The sequence below is a fragment of the Cucurbita moschata genome, unplaced genomic scaffold (genome assembly GCF_002738365.1).
Source record: "Cucurbita moschata cultivar Rifu unplaced genomic scaffold, Cmos_1.0 Cmo_Scf00050, whole genome shotgun sequence".
Classification (NCBI taxonomy): Eukaryota; Viridiplantae; Streptophyta; class Magnoliopsida; order Cucurbitales; family Cucurbitaceae; genus Cucurbita; species Cucurbita moschata.
The window spans coordinates 996,995-1,021,009 of record NW_019268566.1 but is presented as its reverse complement, the minus strand read 5'-3'; the positions used below and the strand labels follow the sequence as shown (position 1 = coordinate 1,021,009).

The window sequence follows — 24,015 nt, the reverse complement described above, 5'->3', positions numbered from 1 at the left end:
ACTCTGAGTTTTGAGATACTTTAGACAATGTTGAGACACTGTCTGTCCAGGAATTCTTGACATAAACTTTATGAAGAATGCTTCCATACCTCACAGTTTTTGAAACGCTTGTTAGGGAGAGGCTTCCACACCTTTATGAAGAATGCTTCGTTTCTCTCTCTAACGTGGGATCTCACAATTCACCTCCTTGGAGGCTCAACGTCCTCACTAGCACACCGTCCAATATCGGGCTCTGTAACCACTTATAACAAACTGAAAGAGAAGTAAAAAAAGGACAATATCGACTAGCGGATTAGGATGTTACACCTCCTTGGAGCCCAACGTCTTCGCTGGCACACTGTCCAGTATCAGGCTCTGAAACCACTTATAACCGTCTAAAAGAGGAGTCAAAAGAGGACAATATCGACTAGCGAGGGGCGAATGATAATTAATTCACTTTGTGGGCTATCATATTTGTTCTTAGACAAATTATATGATACAATCAACTTCCTCCTTTTTATCTCTACGCTATAAATTACCGAACGCTAATGTTTTTCTCATAGGCACTATCTATTTCCACTAGCTAATGTTCATCAACCACTCGAAACACCGGCGGTTGATCAACAATGGTTTTCGGAATCGCATTTTCTCTCCGCAACCGTGTTTCGAGGACGATCATTACTGTCAACAGAGTCACCAACGCCATCGCGAACCCTATCTTCAGGTCTTGATTGTCGGTACGGTTTCCATGGAAGCCGACGCAGATGTTCAAAACTGCGATTACCATTGCGGCTCTTCCCACCCAATAGTGAGCGAAGTTCCAGTACGGCCGGCGTTTGGAGTCCATCGATGGCCGTCCAATGAACTGGCAAACCTGTAGCAGAATACAGAGTTTCAGATCTGGTAACAAATTAGGGCGAAATGAGGTTCGTTGCCTTACCAACCTCGAGACCTGCAAGAAAAAATGCAGTGTATCCGACGAATCTGTGCGTCGGGTTGGGGAAATCGGTTTTCTCGTACAGATTGCGTCCTATGGAGATGGAGATGATTCCGACGAAGAAACCGACGAACTGTACTGAAGAATGAAGGTAATACCAGATTGGTTTGATGTGTCGAAAGTACCTAGCGATCATCAATCCTGAGGGCGTTATAATGCCCCAGCCTATTATCGCCGTCAGTCCGTGGTATCGCCTTTGAACGTTGGGCGCTATTTTTTGCCCTATTTGATGAGCAGCATAAAACGGAAAATCCATTAAATTAGGGTTTCGTTTATGTCAATCTTTTCAAAATCGCTCTGTCGAAAGAAGAAATTGGGGGAAAAACCTGAGGAGAGCTCGATTAAGGTGGTAGTCTTGTTGATATGTTTGGGGAGAAGGCCATTTTCTAGGGGATTTTCAGAGCCGATTGCCAATAAAATGTATTGGTCAGCCACGGATGTCGCGAACTGGAGCTGGAAAGCGATGTAGATCAAATCTCCACGAACAACAACTACAGGGCTCACAGTGGTGAATCGCAAATCGCCTTTGTCAGGTATGACTTTACTCGTGTTCTTGCCTCCCAAATAGTATTGCCTTATTCCTGATACGCCGTTGCTCTCAACCCACGCCACCATCGCGCTCGATCCCTCCATAAGTCCATCTCTGGAGAATCCGATTCCAATCCATTTATGAACGTGTTTCCCTGATAAAACGAACGTCATCACGTTCTTACCGTCTTCGAAAAACTGCATCGAATCACGAAGAACTATTGGGTCGGAATTGGATGAGATTTTAGCTATCAAATTTGGATTTCTTCCTCTGGTTTCTGCTTATTATTATTTTTCTTTTCAATTTGGTTTCTGATATTGAAAATTAAACCTCATAAACACTACTCCATCGATTTATCTAAGAAGATTGAAAAGCATCGTAAAGAAATTAGAAGAAAACGGGTCTAAATTTCTATTACCTTTCTTAAATTTTGAATTGGGCATGAATTAGGATGAAATTAAATGATGGATTGAGAGAGTTACACTGAAGGAAAACTTGCGTTCCCAAATGGGGGAGCAGGCGAGGCTGGAGAGTTCAGAATAAGGAGAAGGAAGAACATTTCTGAGATTTGAATTGCAGGTGCCGGAACTATGGCCGTCGGATTGGGCGGAGGCTTTGAGCTGGAATCCGATGATGATGGATATGAAGCAGAAGAGTGAAAGGAGAAGTTTGTTTGAAGAAGAATTTGAAACTGCCATTTTCTTAGCTTTCCATTTCTTTTTTCTTTTTTGTTCTCTAATTCTCTCTGTTTACGCAGAAAGCTTGCTGGTAATGCCAGAGGTAGCCATTAATGGAAGCACAGCTTTGTGATCAAACAAGTGGCAGGTGGAGAAGGAAGAAGGTCAATGGATCACGCTTGACCATTGTTCTCATCAGCCCAAGGATCTTAGCCCCATCATTTTGGTTTGTGGATTAACCCTTAAAAACATTTTTTTCCCCCCTTTTTCCTTCTTGTTTAACACACTTTTTTTTTAATCATACCATGACTTCAAACTTGAAAAATAAGTTTAAATTCATTTTAAAAATGTTTATTGAGTTTGGACATAATCTACTATATATTGGCATGCACTCTCTTTATATAGAGGTAGTGGGGGTTAATGCTATTTTTTAATTTTAGGGGTATTTTTTAAACATTGATTTTGAATTTTTTAATAAAGTTGAAGGATATTAATGAAACTTTTTAAAGTTTAAGGATATATTTGAAAGACTCTTTAAAATTTTAATAATATTTTTAAAATAAAGTATTAACGGTTTTCATTCAAAACTAATGGTAAGGGCGTTTGTTTCGAGGACTTTCCAAATTTAAAGTTTATGAGTATTTTTATTGTTTTAGTGTTAAGTAGTTTTTACTATTTTGTAGAGGAAATTGCAATTCCACCGTGACCACCCGAAAGACAAATGCACAAAATGTTCTAACGTAATTGATTTGGATGAAGATTTTCTTGCCTGCCAAAAATAGAAACGGTCTCGACCCGATTTTAAAAGTTTACGATAAATATTTTAATATGAAATTTGAATTGATGCACTACATGGAGGGGGGCCTACTAATGTCCTATTGTCTTGTTAGGTGAATTTGTTGCGTATGATTCACTCAAAGGCAAAACTCAATTGTTCCTTTCAAATATGATTAAGTTTTTCCTTTTTGACGTTTGGAAAGCTCTCATAATTAAACTCGTACTAAAAACTTTATCCTTTTTGAGTATTCGTAACTTTGTAAGACTAAGAATGATTTTACATATATGCCCTTTGAGTTTCGCTCGTGAAGCTGCGTTAAAAAAATTTGTTTACTGCAAACAAGACCTTTCGTTCATTGTTTGAAGGAAATATACTGTTGATTGACGAAAATGTATCAAGAAATTGGAACGATGTGGATATTCATATCTGAGTTCAACTAGTATGTGGGTTCACTGTTTATTGTTTTTTTTTATAAGAATAGTAATTTCAAATAAAGCTTTTAATGTATATATTTCCTTTTAAAAATTTAAGAAAAATAAGGTTAGTTTTTTTTTTTTCAATTAATAAATTACAAAACAAAACAAATTTAATGACATAAATAAATTAGGTAGCGCAAAAAAAAAAAAAATCTAAATGCAAAAAACATTTATTACATCAAATTTACACTTGAAAATAGAACTTAAAATGTCTTCCTTTGAAGCGGGAGCTGGATGAATTGGTCGGGAAATTGGAATGGGAGCTGGATGAATTGGTCGGGAAATTGGAATGGAGGGAATATAATTCCATTGCTGGCCTCATTAATCTAAACGAAAAAATCTCTCCCCACTTCTCCGTCTGCTCTCGGGAATAGAGTATAATTCTATAATTTTTTTATTTTTTTTGAAATATAGCTAGAAAATTTATTGAGAATATAATAACTAAATTTTGATAATTAAAATTAGATGGATTAAAATACAATAAACTACAACATGAAGGACCAAAAAGTAATAATAATAAACTTCACAGCTCACTCATCCTAAATATAAACACTTTTCTGTTTTATTTTTTTTATTTTTTTAAAATCACAAATAATTTTTTATCTTCCGGTCGCAGTTGCGGTTGGCAGAATCGTCGTTGTACAAGTAACCGTAACTTCTCTGTAATCAATTTCTCGACAATATTATAAATTCAATCCCTCTTCTCTTCCTGATCCCAAGCTCCTCTCCACAGATTCAATCCTTCAGTTGTTGTTTCTCTATCTCAGCATCAGCCATGGCTACCATTTTGGTCACTGGTGGAGCTGGATACATCGGCTCCCACACCGTTCTTCAGCTTCTTCTCGGCGGCTACAAGGCCGTCGTCGTCGATAACTTGGATAATTCCTCCGAGATTGCTATTCGGAGAGTCAAAGATCTGGCTGGGGATTCGGGGAAGAACCTCACATTTCACAAGGTTTCTGGCTTGATTTTCTCCTATTTTTGCAATTCCTGTTAGATTATGCGTTTGATGTGGTGTGTTAAGCTCTGGATCGTGGTTGTTCATGGATTTTGATTCTTTTTCTTCCGATCCTGTATGTGAGTTTGCGATTTCTTCGAAATGCATGTTTACATATTTCGATTTTTCTAGAAGGTTCTTGATCTGAAATTACAATGCGATGGACGATTTTTTGATGTTGTTATGACTGTGAATTTGTTTCTCGCAGCTTGATTTGAGGGATAAACCGGCTCTTGAGAAGGTTTTCGCTTCGACAAAGTAAGGATCTATTTATCTCTTTCTCACCTTTCATACATTGTTTTTGAGGACTCGCATTTTCGCCATTGGGTACAGAAAGCATCTTTGTGCACATGTCTTTTGGCCTTTTTGGTGCTGCCCATTCGAAACTTTAAGGGAAGGAGGGAATCCATTCCCCTCTTTCATAAGTTTTTTTCTCCCTTTTTCAATTTAGTATTTGAAAATGGTCACTAAAATTTCCTCTTCATTAATTTCATAACATGAACATAGCTAAATTTGGCAAGACTTAAAAAGGAAGAAATAGATCAAGAAACATCATGCTAGATTATTGAAAAATAATGTGTTGACTTGGTCTTCAATTGTTTAGCTCTCTTAAATGTTGAATGTCTTAGGTCCCTCGTTCTCTCTCAATGTTTGTACATGAAGCTTGTTGCTTTCCAAACAAAGGCTTTGCTTTTTCTTTTTTCCTTTCTTTTTGCATTCCACAACTTTTTTGGAAATTCAAACTGTTTTTTCAGATTCGATGCTGTCATCCACTTTGCTGGACTTAAAGCAGTTGGCGAGAGTGTCCAAAAGCCACTGCTCTACTACGATAACAACATAATTGGAACAGTTGTCCTGTTTGAAGTTATGGCTTCTCATGGGTGCAAAAAGGTTCTCTGACATGTTATTAAATTCCATGTAAAAAAGTTCATTACTGACGAGAAATAATAAGAATTTTATACCTAACAAGTCTTTCAAAACTTGGTCTCTTGTCAGCTTGTGTTTTCATCATCAGCTACCGTCTATGGTTGGCCAAAGAAAGTCCCTTGCACTGAAGAGTTCCCTCTATCTGCAACAAACCCTTATGGACGAACTAAGGTGCAAACTACATTACATTGAATTGGCATGGAACCTTAAATGCTATTTAGAAAAGGAAACTACTCTTTTTTGATATAGAAACCCTACTTGGATAATTTGCAGTTGTTTTTTGGTTGAGTGATCCTTGAACAAACAAGAGACATGTACTCATCGATGGATACGTCTTATTGAGATGACTGAATTTGCTCTTCTCCTTTCAGCTATTCATCGAAGAAATATGCCGTGATATTTATCGATCAGATTCAGAATGGAAAATCGTATTGCTTAGATACTTCAATCCAGTAGGTGCTCATCCCAGTGGAGACATTGGTGAAGACCCCCGTGGAATTCCCAACAATTTGATGCCCTTTGTGCAACAAGTTGCTGTTGGCAGGCGGCCAGCCTTGACAGTTTTTGGAACTGACTACTCTACCAAGGATGGAACAGGGGTATGTGTAGTACCCTGTTAAAAGAAATTAATCTTCTAAATTGTTATTTGAGCTTGGTAGTTCTTGTCTGCCCTTGTGTAGGTTCGTGATTACATTCATGTCGTTGATTTAGCTGATGGGCATATTGCTGCATTGCGCAAAGTGGATGATCCCAGCATAGGTATATTCCAATGCTTTTGCTCGGTCATTTCACAATCCCATATTATGCTTCCATGATATTACTTAATGATAATACCTTAAAGTCAAGTGCTTCTTTCTTACGTCCTCCATACTATATCTATTTTGAGCTTCAATTCAATGCTTCCATGATATTTTTAGACACCATCCAAACAGTTTCATATTTGTGAAGATACTGTGCTTTTTTTTTATATATCCAAGATTCTTTCCCTACCCTTAACATGGATTGATTTTCCCGTATTATACAATACCTGCACCATTGTTGAGCTTGTATACCATGGAAACTTTGCTGCCTATGGTGATATTTGTCACTGGGAGAAGGATAACAGTGTCTGATATTTATCCACAGGCTGCGAGGTTTATAATTTGGGAACTGGAAAGGGTACTTCAGTTTTGGAGATGGTTTCAGCATTTGAGAAGGCATCTGGAAAGGTAAGAGGCTACTCCATTTCGCCACCGATATGATAACAATGCATCATCGTTAACTCAAACATTTGTATTCAATCGTAAATTAGCATAACACGGTATCAAAACGGTATCAAAACAATGAGCAATGACGTTTCCTATTTGGACATATTATGAGTCACATAAACATCTAGCTTATGCGTTAAGTTGAGTTGAGTTGAGTTGAGTTGCAACACATACAATGACATCGAATTCCACTTGCAGAAAATTTCCCTTGTGATGGCGGAGAGACGACCGGGAGATGCCGAAGTCGTATATGCCGAAACAGAGAAGGCAGAGAAGGAGCTGAAGTGGAAGTAAGATTGTTGACAAAAGCTATTGAGATGTTTGTATGAATCAATCATCAGCTTATTTGTTTACTTGGTGTTGTGCAGGGCAAAGTATGGAATTGAAGAAATGTGCAGAGATCAGTGGAACTGGGCAAGCAAAAATCCTTATGGCTATGAAGCTTCAGCCCCCAAGAACTGAGAAACCAAATTTCCACTTAAGATTATTCTAAATGCCTTTTTCTTTTTGGCCATTTTGATGCCCTCTCTGAGTTTGAATAAGCGGAACCCGATCGATCCCTCCATTGCAGTGTTTTAAACACTTTGATACTTTTTGGTCCTCTTTTGAGTCGGAAATGTTCATCTTCCACGAGATTATTAGTATTTGTTTGTTTCTCTTTTATCCTTTTTTTTTTCTTTGGAATTTTCTAAAATGGTTTTTGTTTTCCATATTCCACCAGGAAAAAACAATGTAATTTACAATAGGCCACAATTAAAAAAAAAAAATTTCTCCAAACTTTCAATTTTATCAAATTGGACCTTACCTTAGTTAAATCTCGTAATTTTGGACCCTTTAAATACCACTAAAATCTAACTAAAAACAATGAAAAACTCTAATGCCATTTTTATTTATAATCTTATCAATTTTATAGATGGTAAGATCTACAAGAGTTGTTTGATCGTCTTTCTCCAGAACCATGATTGGGAGTTGTTTGATCGTCTTTCTCCAGAACCATGATTGAGAGTTGTTTGATCGTCTTTCTCCAGAACCATGATTGAGAGTTGTTTGATCGTCTTTCTCCGAGGAAGAGGCAAAACATAATCAACTTGAATTCGGGATAGCTATTCGAAATCTTAGTGAAACACTGGATTTGTTATCTCGGGTTTGCTTCTCGTAAAAAAAATACCAATTGAAGTGGAGGGCTTCTTCAAACAATAAGGAGCTCAGTCAACTATTCAATCAAATGATATTGAGCATGTGGAGGGCTTCTTCAAACAATAAGGAGCTCAGTCAACTATTCAATCAAATGATATTGAGCATGTTTTCCATCTTTTCTCGAGAAACAAGTGGGCTATTTCTTTGCAAAATTGTGCTATATGAAAGCATATGAAAACGTTAACAAATTTTCGAGCAAAAGGTAAAAATTGATACAGCGGAGTATTCAATAATGAATTGATGCAAACAAGCAGAGGAAAAAAAAGTGGTGTTCTGTACAACTATGTGCTACAGAATTTGTTTATCCTTCTTAATTACTTTACATTAATATTTCCATTATTTGAATCAGACGTTCCATTTCCACATCCCATCTTGCAATCACTCTGCAACGCCAATAACCAAGAGTCCACCTGATAAACACACAATATGGAAAGGGTTTGAATTCTCACACCAATAACCACTTCTTCAACCCCATAATTTATTATGTACAATACCTGAATCTTGGAAATGCCCGAGCATTCGTATCGCAGACCGTGACGTGTTGAGATGTAGAATGCATATCTTACATCTTCATCTTCGCGGGAAATGCTCGGCAGAGAACCCACTTCAACAATGTCAGCTAGAAGGGTGGAATCCTGAGGGCTAATATCTGTCCATAAGTTGTTCGATTTCATTAGCGAACGGATTAAAGGCCTAGTTATATCGAAATAAGTCGACTTTCCAACAACAAGATTTCCATTCCTCATGATACTAAGAACAATAGCATTAGAAAGCTCACTCCTGTTCTCGTTCACATTTATATCATTGAAACATGGCATAACGTAACATGCCGTAGATATAAGTTTCTACTGTTCTAAGAGATGTTGTCTGTTTTGGCCCGTTATGTATCACCGTCAGCTTCAAAGTTTTTAAAACATGTCTGTTAGGGAGAGAATTTCACACCCTTATAAATAATGCTTCGTTCCCCTCTCCGACCGATGTGGGATCTCACACAAATCTATATATATTGGTATTAACCAGAGGTGTTCAAGAATGATACTGGCTTAAGTGGATGTAAAATAAAGGATTATCAGCAGGAGGTTGGAGTACCTGTAGATGATAAGTAGAAATATATACATTCTCCATGTAGGACAGCGAAGCGGGGAAGCCAATCATCGACATCGGTATCGTCAATAGGCGGAGGTTCTCCTGGTAGAGCTTCCCACCTCTAAAAGACACAAAAAAAGAAAAAAAGGCATTCAATTGTACAACAGAAGCTATAGTAAACATATGAAGTGTTGAAAGAAGATAGGGGAAAAGTGAATACGGATCGAATGTACAAATAGCCCGACAGTCGAGCAGACCGCAGAATTTCATCTATGTGTTCCAACCTGTTCAGAAGAAAATTCTTGAAGACATTTTCAAATGCAGGTGAAGACATTTTCAAAAACCAAAAATCAAAATCCAAATGGTTTATCAAATGGAGCCTAAAAGAACTTGATGGAGTTATCAACAAGCATAAAGGGTTTCCTTACTGAGCTCTTAGGTGAGCTTCCCGCTCTTCAAGATTGGCGATCTCCGACCGCAATGTTGCTACTTCCACAGCAGTCAACACAACCTGCAATTTGAAGATTCATTTCAGCCATGGATGAGAAAACTAACCAAATAACATTGCAAACATGTATGACGAATTACCTTTTCTTGACCATCACTGCCCGAACCCCACGACAGGCGCCGAAAACTCAGCAAGTTCAACATGAATGCAGCACTTCTTAGTTTTCGCCGATTCCAAGAATGGTCATGTGACCTATCCTACACCAAATCAAGAACAATAATCCAATGAGTTAGTTGTCTCTTCTCTCAAATTTTCTTAGTTTCACTCCAATCTAGAAGTCAGAAATAACTACCTCGATGAATCGTGTACTCTCAGGTGTTCTGTGGATGAAGATGGGGTCCTATTTTCAGAACAGTCTGAATCCGAAGTTGAAACTTGAAAGTGATCTGGAATAATCTTTATCCTTGTGGGGGTATCATCCATTAAGATGAGTGTAACTTGCAGCAGGAATTGCACAACTAAGGAGACAACGGTTGCTAAAAAGAAAGAGAAAAAACTTTACTCCTAATTGACAATCGATTAGTTTAAGTTTCATCCAAAAGTTTTATGAACAAAGACTTAAAAACAATACACCAAGGAAATCCTGAGCAGAAAACTAAAGATGAAATCATTATCAATTTAGCCCTAAATAATATTCCTGCAAAACCTAGAAAGTGATTTAAGCTTACTAATTGTTCTATTTCCTTATTTTTAAATCTGTTCTATCGAAATCTAGAGAAGTACACAGATTCCATGGCAAGAAGAAACTCCATCCGCTCAGATAATGGCTAGTCTAAATCAACCAGTTCTTAACTCAAAAGTGGTGATAACAAAAGAAATTTAGATTTCGCTAAAATCTCAAAGAAAAACCCAGAAATCACCATGGTTTTTCTGATAAAAGTAAAGGGAGATTCTCAGTACAAAGCCAAAAAAGCAACAATTTCCATGGCGGAATCCGGATGTTCATCAATTAATCAAACAACAAAAAGATTCCCGAAGAATTTTGGGGCAACTTCTAGAATTAAACACACAAAAAAGGGGGGAAAGAAGAAAAGTTTCGCACCTGTTCGGGAGAGAGGAGCTGGAGTTCACGAAATGTGGTTTCGTTTGACCACTCAGAGCAACAAGATTCTTGCGTCCGGTACAGTAGTTGTGCTTTTTCATCATGACAATGGCTAACGAAAAGACCATATTACCCTCCAATTAGTCTTTTTTTATTTTAATTAAAAATTAGCACTTAACCAAAATTTAACCTAATTTTTATGAATATAATTTAATTGGTTAAATCTAGAGTTTAGCAAATATCTACCAAACATTTAACCTTTGAAACGAGATTAAATTTCGTCCGAACATTTGCCCCGCTAATCGACTATTGCTTATAGAATGCTAATAGAATACTGACACATGATGATCTGTATTATTATTTTAAACGACAAATTTAGATGATGTCACACGTCTTGTGACTATTTGACCGAGAATTTTTTGAATTTATGTAATGAAATTTGGTAATTAATAATTATTTTTAATTTTTTTTGTAATATAATATTATCCGTTTCGTGTAAAATCCAAAGCAAAAAGTATGATCAGACATTCCATTCGGACAATAATACTCATAATTATTTATACGGTAAAAAAAATAAAGCACAACTCGTATGAAACAAACATGACCTTAAGAAACTACAAGCCACGACGAACACCCTCAATAAGCTAGAACTCGAAGACCTTCGACAAGCTCAAATGAAGACTTTCTACAAATTCAAAATTGAAGTTTCAAGCTCGAGAACATTTGTTCCATACAATCGAGAAGTATAGAGCTTCCTCTTATTAAAGATTTAAACCAATTTACATATAGAAATCTCAGAACCATAGTATTATTCAAAACTGGAAACTATTAACTTTTGAAATAGGAGAAAGGAATTGACCAGAACCATAGTTTTATCCACTCTCAAGGCTCATCAGACGCAGCCACCCAGCTGCAAATAAGTTGCAGAATTGTGAGTAAGAATATCCCAGCAAAAGCAAACACAGGGAATAATGGATTCTGATTCATAGAACCAAAGCCATTCTAGTAATCAAGATTTCAAATGATTTCATGGATATGGAGTATATAGGCGTGCCGCTAAACGTACATCATCATGCTAGAAGTTAACATCGCTACATCCAAGTGAAATGCATAATCGTAACACCCCGTGTTCCCACATTATGAAATTACCTACTTGTTGCTTTTAAGAGTGAAGATTATTCTCACAGACCACTACGAGTCATTTTAGCACGTCTAGTCCTCACTTACATGCTTCGTATAATTTTTTTTAAGAGACTATCCAATATAGGATTGCTCCAAACTAAGCATGTTTGACTGTAAAGTTTTTATAATTGAGCCACTGAAAAAGAAGGTGCACCTTGTGTTAGGAACTATGACTCTTCACAATGGTATGATATTGTCCACTTTGAGCATAAGCTCTCGTGGCTTTACTTTTGGTTTCCCCAAAAGGCCTCGTACCAATGGAGATGTATTCCTTATAAACCTATGACCCTTAATTAGCCGATGTGGGACTCTCTCCCAATACCTTGTAGGCATAGATAGTCACGTCAATTCTTTTAAAGTCTTTCTCAAGCATCATATCCTCAAGATCATTCAAATTCAAATTCAAATGTGGTCTCAGCTCATTCATGTATCTCTCTTTTATTCGGGCTTTACAATAATACTCAACGAAAATGCATCAACTCCTTGTTCCATGAACGAACAAACTCTAACAAGCTAATCACAAACGAATGATTTGTGGACTCGATTTGCTAGTCATTACTTAGACAACGATACACATACTAAAGTACAAACGTGACCAGATCATATTTTTTAAGGTTTAAGGTATGCATCTCATGGTGATTTTCTTACAACAAGTCCAAACTGAAAGCTTGAAGCACATTGCATTATAAGAAACAATAGATCAATCAGCAATGATAAAAGCAAGCAAGCAAGCAGCCACCAAATAGGAATAGAATCTATTACCAAAATAGCTTCAATCTCTTCATTGGACAATGGTGTCCTTTTAGGCTGAAGGGAGGCCTTTCCATCAACAGTTTTGGAGGCAGTTTCACTCAAGGATGAGATGAAATTTTGACTATCCACTCCACTGCTTGATGGAGTTTGCGAAGAAGAACCTGTAAAACTTTCTTCAGAAAACACATCACGAAGACAGAATTCGACAATCGATACATACGACGTGTACAACTCAACGTTAATAATCATCCAACAATGTCAGGTTGGTGTCCATTAAATCAAATTATCAACAGAACAATTTTAACACATCGCCAATCCCTTCTTCTGTTCATTCTTTTCAAAGAGAAGGTAATGAAATAGGCACATAAATTTATAGAAGGATTCATAATCTCACACATTTCAGCATTCCAAGAGGCATAGAAATCAACTTCCCTCTCATACAAACCTCATCAAATAAGAAAACAAATTATGTGTCAAATTGAAACTCTCACAAAATTCTTCCTCCCCACTTTTTGATTCAAGTTTCATTCTAAACTCTGTAAGGCTTGGGTTACTAATCTGTGTTATTAGATTTCAAAATCTAGGTTAACAAAATGCTAATCAAATGTAGAAATATCAAAGACAAGCCAGCAGTCATAAGATTAAACGATTAAATTGAAAAGAGAACAAAAATCTTTAGTCTCTACAGCAGTTCATAAAAGCAAACAAGCAATCAAACGATGGCACAAACCACAGGAAAACAGAATCAAAGCTGTAAATTACAGGTCAAGTCAAAAATCAACGAAAGGAAAAACAGAGACGATCGAATACAAACACGAACGACAATTTTCATATGTGTATAGATCATTTTCCTTGTTTGAGGAAGATCATCGATCAAAATAAACAAAAGTAACGAGAAAAAAGGGAAGACGGAAGCGAACCAGAGGGGTTGGGATGTCGTTTAGGGAATTTAATGCGAGGGATTCTCTTGATGCCCTTGACTCCAGCCATATTGCTCGGTGATGGTAGCTTTCTTGGCGATGTTCTGTAGGATCGCTCTGCGCAGGTGGCGGAGGAAGATCTTCGACGGCGATTTGAAGCAAATGGCGACGGTGGGAGCTAGTGCGGTGGTGCAAAATGGTCGAAATGTGGGAAAATGTCCAAATTAATAAAAATAATTGCATGGCTAAATTAATAAAAATAATATTAATTTTACATTTTATCCATTTTTTTAATAATTATTTAAAAAATAAATTACGTCGTCGAGGTTACACTTCCTCCGTTCGTTTCTTCCTCGGAATTCTGTGCGATTGTGTTTCTCTCTTTGCGTCTCATTCCATGGCGTTTTCTGTGCATTCCAGAGCAAGAAGTACTACACTAAGGTGCTGAGGCTGTCGGAATCATTCAGTGGTATCAAGGATGTTAATCTGCACCTGGCAGCAACCACTTCAAAGGAACTTGTTGAAGATCCTCTGAAATCAGTAGAGCAATCCAGGCGCTGGAAGATTAAGAGTTGCTATGGTGATATTGGCTTTCAGTACAGAGACGATGAGACGATTGCTTACGTCGCCTCCCGTTCTTAACGAGGTAGCATAGGTTTCTGCTTACTTGCTAACTCACTATATTAGCTATCTTTCATCGTCAGAAATTCGAGAAATGAACTGGAACTGAATAGCATATGAGAATGCATTTAAATATGGTGAAATATTTAGTGGAAAGAATTAGGCTTCAGATGATAGTTATCATAAAGGATTTAACGATTTAAGACTGAATCATGTTCTTACTGAAACTTGTATGATTATATTTGGGAGCTTGCTGTTTATTTGAAGTCATTCTCATATTCAGGTCGGTTTCTATGATTGGGAATGATTTTGTCATAACTTCTTTTTCCTTTTTTACACGCTATGCAGTTAGGTTCGTAGAAGGCTACCCGATTTCTCTCCATCTAATGTATTGGATTTTGGTGCTGGCACTGGTTCAGCTTTCTGGTAAAAAGTGCTATGCTTGATTTCACAGGCTACTTTATTCATTTATTTGATGTAGAATGCATGGACTGTCATAAGCCTATAATAGCTGATTACATTGTTGCAATGGCCTAGATCCACTGCTAGCAGATATTGTCTTCTTTGGACTTTTCCTTTTCCCTTTCGGGCTTCCCTTCAAGGCTTTAAAAAGCGTCTTCTATTTCTCTGTCTGCACTTGCGTCTATCTTTCTAATCAGTGTCATGATGGAAAATGTCCATTAGAGAATTCTGGGAAGTATTGTCACTTTGTTCAGTGGTTGGAGAGGACATCTACGCAATGAGCTTACAAGGTTCCTCTTCTTAGCATTCAATCCCCTGTTTCTTAAGCATTCATGTTGTCAGCTGTATGTTATCTTATGCTTAACATGGATATTTGATCATTTTTTAACAAGAGAAGTTGCAATGTTCATGTGTTCAATTTCTCTATTTGCTTTTCGTGACCGACAATTTGCCTTCTCGCTTTTGGATCTTGCACCCATCTCTTATTTTTCTAGTGGCTCGAAATACCTGAGATATACCACTCAGTGTTTAAGTCTGTGTGATAGTGAATGCCTAATGATCATCTAAAGGGGTAGTATCTGAACACATAAAATGAGTATATCAAATTTACTTTGTTATGTCTTGTATGCTTAATTATGATTAATATTCAAGAAGTTTCTTAGACGACGTAGATTCATTCAGTTCTATATGTCGAGTTCTTTAAAAAAGAAAGTAAAAGAGATTTTGTGGGGAAAGCGATTTTCCATCTTTTATTGTAGATCTTGAATGCTCTTATGAAGAATCTGGTTGCACCCTCAGTGTTTAATAAAATATATGGATCTGAGACACCTTCGCATATTATCCTTACTTTGCCCATGGCAGAGGATCTAATAAAGTTGAACACACAAGATATTGTTCCATACCAAGAAGTGGATCCAGATACATATGATTCTGATGTCATGGAAACTGAAACTCTTGATGAAGATGGAGAAGAGGGAGGAGAGGAACAAGGAGATTAGGCGCTTGCTGATCTTGGTGGTGGTTGGGGCAGGAGTGTATTTTCACCAATTCGAAGGGCAGGCATGTATCGATGGATATTTGTCGATCGACAAAACTGGATGCCGGAGGGATCGTTTGAGCGAGTCATTGTAACACAGAGTAAGAATCCTACTTCACATCATCAGGCTCGAAGGTTAGTCTGGGGTGATTTATGGCCCTTTTGAATTCTGTCTTCATGTCTGGCATTGCATCCATGCATGAATTATTTAACTCCTTGAAAATGTGTACAGAAGAAGTCTATTAGAGTTAAACATCCGCACATTGATTTGGAGCGTCAAATCAAGTCATTGATGGCTCATTTGATCGAGAGCACGTGTCTTAACCAGTCGAGTTATGAGTCATGCTTGGGTTGACACTGATGACTCGTTGCCGGTAACGATATTTATAATTCATTTATATTTGATACTCAATTTAGAGTAGACCATTGGAAATCTACCACAGTGCAACTGGCCATGTACTCTCTGAACAGTAACCCTTACTAAAATAACCCAAAGATACTGCAACGCACTTATAATAGAAAGTAGAGCCACTTTTTGTAATGAAGGCAATATATTTAATAATCCTTCAACTTCAAACCCACCAAACCAAAACTGGATAGATATATATATATATCTATATATATAGTGAAATATACAGTAGAGAGAGAATCAGATTAAGAAGTAATCAATGAAGGACTCTAACTGAATGTAATCTTCTCCCTGCAGGCTGAGTAGCTGTTGATAAGAATCATCTTCAACCTCTTCAATCCTCTCTCCATTTTCAGAACAATTCCACGACCCTTCATAGAAAACTTCACACCCACCAAAAAGATCCCCACTTTCTTCCATTTCTTCCCTCCCTTTCAGCTTCTCAATCTCTCCTCCTCCATTCACAGCCAACCGATCAGTCTCGCCGCCACCTCCTTGATTTCCCGACAAAAAAGGTAGCCCGCTTGCCATGCCAGTGCTCGAGTTATCGCCGTTCGAAACTCGGGCAGGTTTTCTACTGTCGGATGTCTCTCCATTTGCAGAGTTTGTAGTGATGACCTTCTCCTTCTTTGCCTCTCCTGCATTGTCTTTGGTTATTGCCAACTTTTTGCTTAGATGGGAATTCCAGTAGTTTTTTATCTCATTATCGGTTCGGCCCGGAAGCCTACCGGCAATGAGAGACCACCTGTTGCCAAGTAAAGTGTGTAGTTTTATAATCAAGTCGTCCTCGTCGGGGGTTATGTTGCCGCGTTTAATGTCGGGTCGAAGATAGTTCATCCATCTCAATCTGCAACTCTTTCCACATCGAAGCAAACCTAAATTCATTCATAGAGAGCGTTTTAAGAAACAACTCCATGAATGGAGAAGAAAAGATTGAAGAACTCACCAGCTTTCTTTGGCAAGGCTCTCCAATGGCCTTCACCATGTTGTTGAATATAGCTGACAAGCAATGCATCTTCTCTAGCAGTCCATGGCCCTTTGTGTAAGCCTCCTTTGGAACAACATGATGATGTTCTTCCCATTTCTTAGAGAGTGAGAGCTGTGGAGCTACACAATATACTCTCTTTTTTATAGAGAAAGAATTGAAAAAGGAGAAGAACTCGAGCTGAGTTTGATCGGTGATCTAAAAATAGAAAGTTGAAAACAATGGTGCAACGAGAAATAGAGTTTCGTTTCGTTTCGTTTTTTTCAGTATTTTTGTATATGTTCGGGAATTGGATCTCAATTTATAATGTTATTATGAGTATCCTGTACCGTGATAGTTACTTACTAAATAGTTAATTAAACCTTAATCATATTTAATTTGGAGTTTATTTAAATTCAAATTACATCGTGTAATTTTAGTTTTTAAATTTTTAATTTTTTAAAATTTATTTTTTATACTTTTAGTAATAATATTAAGATAATTTTAATAATAATTTTCTTGTACAAAAAATACAATATCTAAATATATTTTCTTTCAAAATTTATAAAACAATAGTTTTTTTAAAAATAATTAATAATTAAGACTAAATTTAAGATTTATTAAAAATTCAAAAAAAAATAATAAAATAAAATAACATCTCAAATGTTAAATAATAATTGAGTGATTCATAGAAGTTATCCCCACTTTTAAAATTGTGAATATTTTGGTAATTTTTTAAAAAAAGAAAAAGTAATATATTCTTATATTTAGAAAAATTGCACATTTTTTCTCCTATTTCTTTTTCCACCAATACCAACATAAAAATTAAAGTTGGAAAATTAGAAGAGGTAAAATTATTTTACCACAAAAATTCAATTTTTATTAAATCAAGAATAAATGTCACAATTAATACCTCACCAAAACTAAATTTTAAAATCACAAAAATTTACCAAACAAACACCCAAAACCTAGCCCTAACCTTCACTAAATACATATTTAAAAATTTGTTCACCGAACTTGAGCATAACTCAGCTAGTTTAGGATACATACCATCGACTAAGAGGTTAGAGTTTCGAGTTTTTTAATGGTTTAGGATATATAAATTCTTAACTAAGAGGTCAGATATTCGAGTTTCTTAGTGGTTTAGGGCACATATCATTGACTAAAGGGCCAGTGGTTTGAATTTCTTAACCCTATCTTACGTGACGTTGAGCTTAAAAAGACAAAAAAAGAATTGGCAAGAACGAGCTATAGTTAGTATGAACGGGTGAAATTTAAGGGTATCCCTTGGATTGCAACCTACCCTACACAACAATAATGTGGTCATAACAATGGAAAGTGAATTGGAAATTGATTTGGAGAAGAGAAGGGGATGTGCATTATTTGTGTAGGGTATGTTGAAAGGCAAAGCTGAACCACCCACCCCTATGCTCTTGACAGCTGCCTGCATTACACTCTCAATTTAATGCCCATATGGCTCTCTCTATTCCCAAAAATGCTATCAAACCCTAAACCATATCAGATACTTTTCTATTTTCAGCACCTGATTTGATAGTAATTTTGTTATTTTCTCTCTAGAACTTTGGGGAGATTAAGCCATTTGAATCCGCTCTCTCGTGGACGAAAAATAGTTCAACTGATTGTGTAATAGCCTAAACCCAACACTAACAGATAGTGTCCACTTTAGTCCGTTACGTATCGCGTCAGCCTCACGGTTTTAAATCGCATCTATTAGGAAGAGGTTTCCACACTCTTATAAGGAATGTTTCGTTTCCCTCTTCAACCGATGTGGGATCTCACAATCCATCTCTCTTGAGGCCCAACGTCCTCACTGACACATCGACCGGTGTCTGGTTCTAATACCGCCAATAAATATTATCTTCTTTGGCTTTTCCCTTCTGAGCTTCCCTTCAAGATTTTGAAATGCGTCTAGTAGGAAGAGGTTTCCACACCCTTATAAGCAATGCTTTGTTTCCCTCTCCAACCGACATGGGATCTCATAATCCACCCGTCTTGAGGCTCAGTGTCTTCGTTGACAAACCAACCAGTGTTTGGCTCTAATACCATTTGTAACAGCTCAAGCCCACCGCTAGCAAATATTGTCCTCTTTGGACTTTTCCCATCTAGGCTTCTCCTCAAAGTTTTAAAACGAGTATACTAAGAAGAGATTTCCACACCCTTATAAGAAATGTTTCAATCCCCTCTCCAACCGAGGTGGGATCCGACCCTACATTGCTGCATACTCTAAGAGTTTGAACACCGTCCCATTTCAACTGTAAGGACAACACTACAAGAAAGGTTTGAGTATGAGTTCCAAGCAATATATAAATGTTATGAGCCCTTCCTGTTTCATTTGAGTATCACAGTCAATCAGAAAGCAAGCTGGTTGACTGATAAAATGAAGTTCTTAGACATATCCCAGAAGAAAGAACAGAACAGACCAGACCAGACCAGAACAGCAGCAGATCAATGTCATAATCAAAGCCAAGGACAATCAGTTTCCTTCATTGAATGGAAATATAAACTCACAGATATCCAAATTTAGCGACAGCAAGAGCCAAAAGCCCCACCAGATAGATGCCTCTATTATACACATGTAATGGAAGGACCATTGCCCCTTTTGAGTACCTAATACCTATTTTCTTCTTTCTATTTCCTGAAACCAGGCTCCCACAGCCTTCACAAATAAAAGAATCATGTAATCATATAATTAAACCTGTACTATACCGATAATATCGAAGACCTGCACGGGATGTTTAACTAAATCATAGAAACAAGATGGTTCAGTCAGGTCGGAACGATATATTGAGGGTGGTTCATGATTCGTGAACTCCCCTTAACTGGGCAGGCTACTACTGTTGACTAAGTGATTTCAAGAGAATTGAGTCATAACCGAATAGGCAAACCGTAGTTGAGAAATGTTCTGATTCGTCCGTCCCATCCAGCGGTTACGATCACGAGACCCCACATATGCGGAGAGCTAAGCATGCTCTGGCAAGCATTCTTCAAAAGCTTGAACTCAGTCTTGCACATTGAAGGGAAAGGGGTGGTTATTGAGCTAGAATCATGGAGTTTTTCCTCCGGCCAAGTTGCAGTTCCTTTGAGCAACTCGGGAAATAGCGTGCGACTCAGAGAGAAGCAATCCGGTGAAGATGATGGAACTTTGTGTTCTCTATCACCATTGTCATCGGGATACTTCGGCTCCATTTCGAGGATACTTCCTGCTGTGTTGCAAACTTGTGTCGGGGACAATGGCGGTTCGGGTGTGATTTTCACACCAGACCAAGGTATGGCTATTGCCGCGCTACGAGAGAAGAAACTTTCGGACGACCAAATTTTCTTTTTCCGAGATGCTTTGTCCTTACAATTATAGTTCCAAACATAAACATTTTCTTCACTGGCTGAAACAATATGCTTTCCATCAGATGTAAAAGAAGCAGACATCTTGTTTCCACCATTTCTAAGACCTAACAAGAGAAACAGGGGAAGAAAGTTAACGATTCTGTTTCGTTCTTCGTTGGCGTTAACCCGAAAGAGGAAACCATTGGCATACCCTTGAATTTGCAAATGACGCCGCCCTCAGAAATTATATGAACCGGTGAATCGACAGAACAAACCATTAGTTTGCTCGGGTCGCTAGGCGAAAACTGTAAAAACAAAATAGTATTAATACAAAAGCGAACGAAATCGATATGCTGGGAGGACTTTTGGAGGCCCACATAAATACCTCAAAGCCAATTATTCTGTTCCCGGGCGACTTCTTTTTCCCGTTTAAGCATATCTGAGCATCAAGCTCCAATCGATTATCTGAATCCATAAAATATTAAATAAACTCAACATCAATACTAACCGAAGAGGCTGATTGCAGTAGCACAAACTACTAGAGTGATCGATCAAATTAAAAGGTTACGGTTGTTATTGTAGCAAATCTCATAGTTCAGAGGGCGATTGATCAAATTAAGAGTTCGGGGGTGTGATTGTAACAAACCCTATAGTTTAGGGATGGTTTGTGCAATTTTTCCAAAAGTAAATCTGGCTCACAGTTTAACCTATCTGATTGTAACAGCCCAAGTCCACCACTAACAGATATTATCCTTTTTAGGGCTTCCCCTCAAGGTTCTAAAACGCGTCCATTATGGAGAGGTTTTCACACCCTTATAAGAAATGTTCCGTTCCCCTCTCCAACAAATGTGGGATCTCACAATCTACCTCCCTTGGGAGCCCAGCGTTCTCGCTGGCACACCACTCGGTGTCTGGCTCTTATGCCATTTGTAACAGCCCAAGCCCACCGCTAGCAGATATTGTCCTCTATGAGACTTCCCCTCAAGGTTTTAAAACGCGTCCATTAGGGAGAGGTTTCTACACCCTAATAAGAAATGTTCTGTTCCTTTCTCCACCCGACGTGGGATCTCAAAATCCACCCTCCTTGGGACCCAACGTCCTCGCTGGCACACCGCCCGGTGTCTGGCTCTGATACCATTTGTAACAGCCCAAGCCCACTGCTAGCAGATATTGTCCTCTTTCGGGCTTCCACTCAAGGTTTGAAAACACGTCCACTAGAGAGAGGTTTCCACACTCTTCTACAAAATATTTCGTTCTCCTCTCCAACCGATGTAGGATCTCACACTGATTTACGACACTCAATCAACTCGTCTTGCAACTAAGAAAGCCATATCACTACACAAATAAATTGGAACTAGAGGCAAACCTTATAGCATTTCGAAGGAGTTCTATGCATATCAAGTAGATTATATTAATTAAAAGAATAATAACACAACATAAAGAGAGAAAAATCGAATTAGTACGCGTACCTATAATGTTATAGAAATGGCAGTTCCCGGTCATGGATCCCACGATTCCTCCCTACAAACAGGTAAAATAAGAAGGTAGGAAATATAACACAAACCGGGATGGGGTCGACAAACAAAAGAACACGAAGATGACAAAACTATATCAAACCTTTCCATCCGGTCTGTAACAGACCGCGCTTACAATCTCACGGATATCAATATAATCAACCACTTGACAAGCAAGAACTTCCCAGATTCGAACTTTACCATCGATCGAGCCACTTATGAAATGATTTTCATCTTGAGGGTTGAAACATACACACGTTACTGCAAACGATGCAAATGAATCATCAATATTAATGCGAAATCAAGCATTCAACAAACACAGATATACGTATGTCCGAAGAAGTCTACCATAGTTATTATGACAGTAAACTCTTAGGCACGTGTCACGTCCCAGCTGCCACAGACGTACTGTCTTATCGACAGAAGATGATAGCAGAAGCTGCATAGAACACAAAATTAGTGGCCATTTCAAGAGCATTAGAGGTATCATGATTCATGGCAACCATAAGCATATATCCTGAAGATATAAATTCAAATAAATGCCCACGAAAGGGTGGTTCGTTATACTGACCCCTTTCTTCGACCAAGATAGATCCAAGATCTCGCCACTGTGTCCCGAGAACTCGTGCAGAGGTTTCTCCAATATTCTAAATAGCTTTGGTGGGAAAATTACACACGCCGTGCTTGATGATCTCTTCACTTTCGTCTTGCCTACAGTCTCATTTGGCACATCCAAGGGTTCTAATTTGGACAAGTGATTCATTGAGAAGTATAAAGAGGATGGATCAACATCGTGAATGTCGAAATTATCGAATTTCACGTCCTCACTCACTTGCCATACACGCACAATGCCATCTTCACCAGCAGTAGCCAAGTATCGTCCATCAAAACTGAACTTCATTGTAGAAATCGACCCTTTATGTGCTTCGAATTCTTGTCCTACAAAAAGGGATGATAATTCCTTGGAGTTCTTTTTATATGGATGAACACGAACATGTTGTATCCCCGTCTTCGACGATGAATTGAAAACACTGCTCTTCGTTGCGCCCTCCCCATTGTCGACTACACAAGCAACCGTACCCAATTTTCTCAGCCAACCCTTCTTCGCTTCTTTCCTGGCATTGACTATAGGTCCAACCTTTTCAACGTTTTTCCGAAAGAGTTTCCGAACCAAGGGAGACTGCCCAATGTTTCTCTCGAACTCATCAAAACTAAAGGATCGGTTCGAACCAACTTCCCGTAACACGCTCAACGCTCCATCTTCATTGAAACTATCCACAATAAACTCAGTCCCATTGTCCAAATTCCTAATAGTACAATTCTCCTCCACAGCAACATTTCCTGATGATTCAGGAGCCTCATTTAACATGGAAGACATTGTAAGACTTGAAGAGAACTCCCCAACAGAACCGGAAAGTCTCAACACCGTTCCACGATCTTCCCGAATTCTGTCCCGATGAACCCTTCGACACGAATCACCTTCATCTTCATCTCTGATATCAAAATTTTGATCCAAATCCAAACCCATCCATTTGAAGAACTTGTTTCTGCGCTCATAAACACTTTCCAGGTCTCTCATCCATCCCCCATAGCTTAAATTTTCAAGAACATCCTTATCATCCCCAAAACTTGTACTACAAATCTCAGAGCAATCAGATCCCAAATCAGACACAGAGGAGATCTCCTCACGAGTATCGTAGAATCGTTCAAATTCCTCCTCACTGAAGATCAAATCCATCAGTTCTTCTCTCTTATTATCCCTCATCGTTCAAATCCATGGAATCCTGACTAAAATTTGATAGATAAACACCAAATCAGAACCCACCCGTTTGAACCGTCGCATACGCTCAACAATCAACTATGGATCATCGTTTTCAAGAATTCACACAAATTTACAACAACAAAATGAAAACCGTAAGATCCACGGTCACAAAGGCATCATCAATATAATCAAAACAGGAACATCGAATCAGTCCACAAAATTGACCAAAAAACAGAAACCCCATAATCAAAACCAAAGAAATTACAGAAGAAAAAGAGGAATTAGAGCAAAAAATACTGAAATGGGTAAGGAATGACGGAGAAAAGGAAGCGATTGTTCTTACTGGGTCAGCCCAGCACTCGGGTCAAACCCATCTGGGAGTCTCGCTCTTTTTGGACTCTTCTCACCGGCGGAGTTACCAGATGCGGAGGCAAAGAATAGTGTGCGTTGATATTAACTGTAAGCAAAGCGCTTGGATGCCACAGTCTGTGACAACAATTAAGACTAATGGAAGCTGAAGCTGAGGTTTGTGGAGAATCTTAGCACACGGAATTTCAAGCCGCTCTTTCTTCTTCTTTTTTGGTCAAAATTAAACTCTATGTTACTATAC

General features: G+C 38.0%; 5 protein-coding genes and 1 long non-coding RNA gene across 8 annotated transcripts; 2 read left to right on the top strand and 4 right to left on the bottom strand.

Annotated features, from left to right (window-relative positions):
- Window positions 1-407: 407 nt before the first annotated feature.
- On the bottom strand, window positions 408-1,708 carry LOC111435720 (cytochrome b561 and DOMON domain-containing protein At3g61750-like). Its single transcript, XM_023073218.1, has 3 exons — window positions 1,303-1,708; window positions 924-1,198; window positions 408-853 (listed from the first exon to the last, which is right to left on the bottom strand). Exons 1-3 carry the CDS (start codon window positions 1,706-1,708, stop codon window positions 563-565), a joined length of 972 nt encoding a protein of 323 aa, XP_022928986.1. The 3' UTR covers window positions 408-562.
- LOC111435718 (UDP-glucose 4-epimerase GEPI48) lies at window positions 1,377-7,268 on the top strand. 3 transcript variants are annotated; one of them, XM_023073215.1, is made up of 11 exons: window positions 1,377-1,509; window positions 1,956-2,408; window positions 4,170-4,391; window positions 4,642-4,691; window positions 5,189-5,324; window positions 5,430-5,531; window positions 5,732-5,959; window positions 6,041-6,119; window positions 6,486-6,568; window positions 6,806-6,897; window positions 6,976-7,268. In XM_023073215.1, exons 3-11 carry the CDS (start codon window positions 4,212-4,214, stop codon window positions 7,067-7,069), a joined length of 1,044 nt encoding a protein of 347 aa, XP_022928983.1. In that variant the 5' UTR covers window positions 1,377-1,509; window positions 1,956-2,408; window positions 4,170-4,211; the 3' UTR covers window positions 7,070-7,268. The 3 variants fall into 3 exon arrangements, with proteins under 3 accessions (XP_022928983.1, XP_022928985.1, XP_022928984.1); XM_023073217.1 differs by having other exon boundaries at window positions 1,405-1,509; window positions 2,263-2,408; XM_023073216.1 differs by lacking the exon at window positions 1,377-1,509 and having other exon boundaries at window positions 1,602-2,172; window positions 2,263-2,408.
- A 755-nt stretch (window positions 7,269-8,023) lies between these two features.
- Window positions 8,024-10,521, bottom strand: LOC111435830. Its single transcript, XM_023073403.1, has 8 exons — window positions 10,441-10,521; window positions 9,691-9,874; window positions 9,479-9,590; window positions 9,319-9,401; window positions 9,111-9,174; window positions 8,894-9,011; window positions 8,299-8,453; window positions 8,024-8,214 (listed from the first exon to the last, which is right to left on the bottom strand). Exons 2-8 carry the CDS (start codon window positions 9,819-9,821, stop codon window positions 8,119-8,121), a joined length of 759 nt encoding a protein of 252 aa, XP_022929171.1. The 5' UTR covers window positions 9,822-9,874; window positions 10,441-10,521; the 3' UTR covers window positions 8,024-8,118.
- Window positions 10,522-13,593: 3,072 nt separating this feature from the next.
- LOC111435832 lies at window positions 13,594-16,000 on the top strand. Its single transcript, XR_002709127.1, has 3 exons — window positions 13,594-14,668; window positions 15,240-15,549; window positions 15,647-16,000. It is a non-coding gene; the product is annotated as an uncharacterized LOC111435832 (long non-coding RNA).
- Window positions 16,001-16,063: 63 nt separating this feature from the next.
- On the bottom strand, window positions 16,064-17,118 carry LOC111435631 (transcription factor WER-like). Its single transcript, XM_023073068.1, has 2 exons — window positions 16,770-17,118; window positions 16,064-16,698 (listed from the first exon to the last, which is right to left on the bottom strand). The coding sequence occupies exons 1-2, from the start codon at window positions 16,903-16,905 to the stop codon at window positions 16,064-16,066; spliced, it is 771 nt and encodes a 256-aa protein (XP_022928836.1). The 5' UTR covers window positions 16,906-17,118.
- A 2,144-nt stretch (window positions 17,119-19,262) lies between these two features.
- Window positions 19,263-23,993, bottom strand: LOC111435721. Its single transcript, XM_023073219.1, has 8 exons — window positions 23,749-23,993; window positions 22,215-23,431; window positions 21,992-22,082; window positions 21,747-21,904; window positions 21,599-21,650; window positions 20,515-20,594; window positions 20,341-20,434; window positions 19,263-20,254 (listed from the first exon to the last, which is right to left on the bottom strand). Exons 2-8 carry the CDS (start codon window positions 23,406-23,408, stop codon window positions 19,674-19,676), a joined length of 2,250 nt encoding a protein of 749 aa, XP_022928987.1. The 5' UTR covers window positions 23,409-23,431; window positions 23,749-23,993; the 3' UTR covers window positions 19,263-19,673.
- Between the last annotated feature and the right edge of the window lie 22 nt (window positions 23,994-24,015).

Excerpts from the sequence above, each read along its gene's own strand:
- LOC111435720 (XM_023073218.1), bottom strand. The coding sequence starts at position 1,708 with ATGCAGTTTTTCGAAGACGGTAAGAACGTGATGACGTTCGTTTTATCA. Across the intron at positions 1,199-1,302 it reads CTTAATCGAGCTCTCCTCAG|GGCAAAAAATAGCGCCCAAC; the intron begins GTTTTTCCCCCA and ends CTCATCAAATAG. Across the intron at positions 854-923 it reads TTTTTCTTGCAGGTCTCGAG|GTTTGCCAGTTCATTGGACG; the intron begins GTTGGTAAGGCA and ends ATTCTGCTACAG.
- LOC111435718 (XM_023073215.1), top strand. The coding sequence starts at position 4,212 with ATGGCTACCATTTTGGTCACTGGTGGAGCTGGATACATCGGCTCCCAC. Across the intron at positions 5,325-5,429 it reads CTTCTCATGGGTGCAAAAAG|CTTGTGTTTTCATCATCAGC; the intron begins GTTCTCTGACAT and ends GTCTCTTGTCAG. Across the intron at positions 6,120-6,485 it reads AGTGGATGATCCCAGCATAG|GCTGCGAGGTTTATAATTTG; the intron begins GTATATTCCAAT and ends ATTTATCCACAG.
- LOC111435830 (XM_023073403.1), bottom strand. The coding sequence starts at position 9,821 with ATGGATGATACCCCCACAAGGATAAAGATTATTCCAGATCACTTTCAA. Across the intron at positions 9,175-9,318 it reads GAAGCTCACCTAAGAGCTCA|GTTGGAACACATAGATGAAA; the intron begins GTAAGGAAACCC and ends TCTTCTGAACAG. Across the intron at positions 8,454-8,893 it reads TTTCTACTTATCATCTACAG|ATATTAGCCCTCAGGATTCC; the intron begins GTACTCCAACCT and ends ACTTATGGACAG.
- LOC111435631 (XM_023073068.1), bottom strand. The coding sequence starts at position 16,905 with ATGGGAAGAACATCATCATGTTGTTCCAAAGGAGGCTTACACAAAGGG. Across the intron at positions 16,699-16,769 it reads AGCCTTGCCAAAGAAAGCTG|GTTTGCTTCGATGTGGAAAG; the intron begins GTGAGTTCTTCA and ends GAATGAATTTAG.
- LOC111435721 (XM_023073219.1), bottom strand. The coding sequence starts at position 23,408 with ATGAGGGATAATAAGAGAGAAGAACTGATGGATTTGATCTTCAGTGAG. Across the intron at positions 21,651-21,746 it reads GTTACAGACCGGATGGAAAG|GGAGGAATCGTGGGATCCAT; the intron begins GTTTGATATAGT and ends ACCTGTTTGTAG. Across the intron at positions 20,435-20,514 it reads ACAGAATAATTGGCTTTGAG|TTTTCGCCTAGCGACCCGAG; the intron begins GTATTTATGTGG and ends TTGTTTTTACAG.